We start from the raw sequence: 3,307 nt of genomic DNA, 5'->3' as shown, positions 1-3,307 counted from the left end.
TAAATATTCGACTTATATTATTATATACTTATAAAAAAAAGTATAAACAATGAATGATAAATCTTATAAAATAATTAGAATGAAACGAATATTCATAATCATATTATATTACTATTGTCAGTTATTTCTTGTTTATCACGTTTTCTAATTGTTTTAATTCGATTCGAAGAATTTATTTTAAATATTTTAATTTGTTATTATTCAGTATTGTTATTTTTATGATATAACAAATAACTTCGTCTTAGTTTAGAGGATTTTTAATAGCGAAGTATGCTCGTAAATCAGAGTAGCACGGTATATAATGCATGCGGAGATTCTTCTTAATTAAAATATGTTAAATAATAATAAACTCTGAAAACAGAAACACAATGCACCTTTATTAGAAAGGAAATAAGTGTTTTATCTAAAATAATTTTTATTGTAAAGTTTTTAATTTTCATAAGAGATGATGCACAATGATCGACGTGGTAATAAAAAGCCTACTCTTATACCTATTCGACACGTTCTTTATTTACCAAATAATTTTTTTACAGTAAATAATATGCTGTTGGATCAATGTATTATTAATTTATATATGTAGCATTCCATATTACTAAAATATTATCAGAGAAAAACTAAATTCATTGTCTATTCAAAATTTTCATGTACAGTATAGAGGAATTTATTCCATTAGCAAAGCATTTAATTTAAAAAAAAAAGCAATATTTTTGAATAGCTTAATATGTTTTCCTGCATTCTCATTCCTTCCACAGATCCATGACGTCGCTATTACGTGTTTTCATTTTTATTTTTTCTTGAAATATTCTTTCTTGTTCGGGAGTGAAATGATTTTTCCAATCTCCAATACTTCCTTTTCTAATAAATTCTCCTTTCATGCTTTTGTTCCCGCTTTCGTCGTGCAAATTTGTATAGAAAGCCTTTAATCCCGACGAAATAGGCTTCCCTTGTTTGATGTGTTCTGAAAGTTTTTGTACGAAGCATTTATAATTCGAATGAGTTTTCATGTAATCTAAGCTGCTGTAATATAAAATATCGTCGAGTAATTTCGGATCATTCTCTAATTTTTCTCTGTGCTTTTTATCAATAAATGCTGCAATGTTTAAGACTTCTTCTTTAGTATTCTTTTTAATTCTCTCAAAAGTGGTAAAATATATATTGTCATCGTGTCTCCTATTATACCAAGGAAGCAAATGATCGAAGTAATCGCCGTAATCTACATTTCCTTCGATAAATAATTGAAAAAATTCATCAAAAGTACCATCTTCAAACTTATAAAACAGAAGATTCTTAGTGTGATAATATAACGAAACGCAACAATCCTTAGGATTTCGAGCAACAAAGATGTACTTCGCTTTTGGATTCATTTTCATTTTTTCCACAGGAAGATGTGTTTTAATAACTCCCGGACCGGGCATGAGATCAATAGCATCTGCTCCACACATTTCTATCGATGGACTTCTTAAAAAAAACTCCAATGGATCATTTATGGGTTTTCCGTCTTGTAAAATTAACATAACGATATGTTGCATCCACGTGGTACCACATTTCGGATAAGTTGTAATGAAAAGATCGCCTGGACGATGACTGTAATGTATTGCTGATCGAACGGCCTCTTCGGATAACACCGCTGGCACTATTACACCTTCGCAGTTCATATACAATGGTTTTTTTCGTTCTTCCGCATCTTTGACCGAATTTTCCCTGTCAAAGTATTTTAAAAACACGAAAAATTACATTATGCAGCAGTAATTATTATATTAATAAAGGCTATTGTATATATATCTAATGTTATCTAAGTTATCAAGTTCGTAGATTCAAGGCTATCTTTCAGCAAAGGAGACTGAATATATTACTTCCTGAATCCAAAGTACAGTACACGAATAGTAGATAACCATATAATAATAATAATAATAATTCAATAAAATATTTTATTAAATAAATTAATCATTTAGAATTCTATTATTAATAATTAATACGTCAAAATTAATTTTAATGTATAATAAATTTCTTTCTAACAATTCTTGAATTTTATCTTGATCGGTACCAAAAAATCCATTGAAAACTAAACAAAGAAACTAAAACGTCTCAAGAGACTGTGAGTTTAGATATGTTTTGCTGCATTAATTTACAAAACAAATTTTAACGTGATTTTTCTCAGATTTATCAATAACTATAAATACATCTATCTCATGTATCAAAAATCAAATAAATGAGTCAGCAGGTGTAAATTCTTAGCATTATCTAAATGTGATCTATTTAAAAAAACGTACAATAGAAAGAAACTCGATTATCCGAAATAAGTTTAATTGGGAAGTAACATACCACACAGAGACTAACTCTCTATGTAATTAGAAATCACGACGTTATCTTTAACACAGCCTATCTGTATGTGCAGGCTCTCTAGTCATTTGTCGATTGTAGCGCCGCGAAACTAGATCATACACGTTACATTACGTTATGTTTTAAGTAAACTTATTAACTTGAAAATGCAGTAATTGAATTACAGTAATTATAATTTAAATGCACCCAAAACAAACAAACAAATTTCTGAATTATCATAAAGACCCTTGATCCCATCAAGTTCGGATAATCGAGTTTCCACTGTATTTATATAAACTTTTACTCCTAGTTTTTTTATCGTATTCGAGAACGCGCTTAACAGTTAAAATCGATATAAAGACTATTAGAAATTTTTACACAATTATATTTTATATAGATTTATAATTGTATAGAAGTTCTATACATTTATAAATCTATATAAAATATAATTATAACAATAGAAAGGATATAAAAAAACACTTCTTATGATATTATAGTCTATAAATTATTACTTTATATATATTTTCAAATTATAAATAAAGAGTTAACTTACATGATGTTATGACGAGTAAATATTGGTAAATGATTGTTTCTTAGTTCAATATATCTCGTGTAAATATCTAAAAAACAGCTAAATTACGAAATCCGATAAAGGAATTTTTATTTATCATATGTACTAAATAATGATTACATTGTTTATTGAATGTCAATGTACAGAAATTTTAAATTATTTAATTTTGATTAGATAGCAACTGAATTTTTCTCTTATACGTAATAATTTAAATTAATATTTAATTCAGTACTGTATAATAATTAGTATAATTAAATATTTGTTTATTTATTTATTAAATTTTTGTGTTTAATTATAGGAAAATCTCGTAAAGTCTCCATATGAAAACAAAAGATACATTTTATAATGCTGTTATTTATGTGAGTGCTATTTAATTTAATGTACTGTACGGGGTATATACATGTTGATTGTAACTTA

At 26.9% G+C, this 3,307-nt stretch overlaps 1 protein-coding gene across 1 annotated transcript; it reads right to left on the bottom strand.

Annotated features, from left to right (window-relative positions):
- Positions 1–494: 494 nt before the first annotated feature.
- On the bottom strand, positions 495–2,955 carry LOC111616385 (sulfotransferase family cytosolic 1B member 1-like). Its single transcript, XM_023357798.1, has 2 exons — positions 2,873–2,955; positions 495–1,701 (listed from the first exon to the last, which is right to left on the bottom strand). Coding segments are annotated over exons 1-2 (966 nt in total). The 5' UTR covers positions 2,875–2,955; the 3' UTR covers positions 495–737.
- Positions 2,956–3,307: the final 352 nt, after the last annotated feature.

The sequence above is a fragment of the Centruroides sculpturatus genome, unplaced genomic scaffold (genome assembly GCF_000671375.1).
Source record: "Centruroides sculpturatus isolate CEXI.00-Female unplaced genomic scaffold, Cexi_2.0 scaffold3278, whole genome shotgun sequence".
NCBI lineage: Eukaryota > Metazoa > Arthropoda > Arachnida > Scorpiones > Buthidae > Centruroides > Centruroides sculpturatus.
This window is presented reverse-complemented; position numbering and strand designations above follow the sequence as displayed.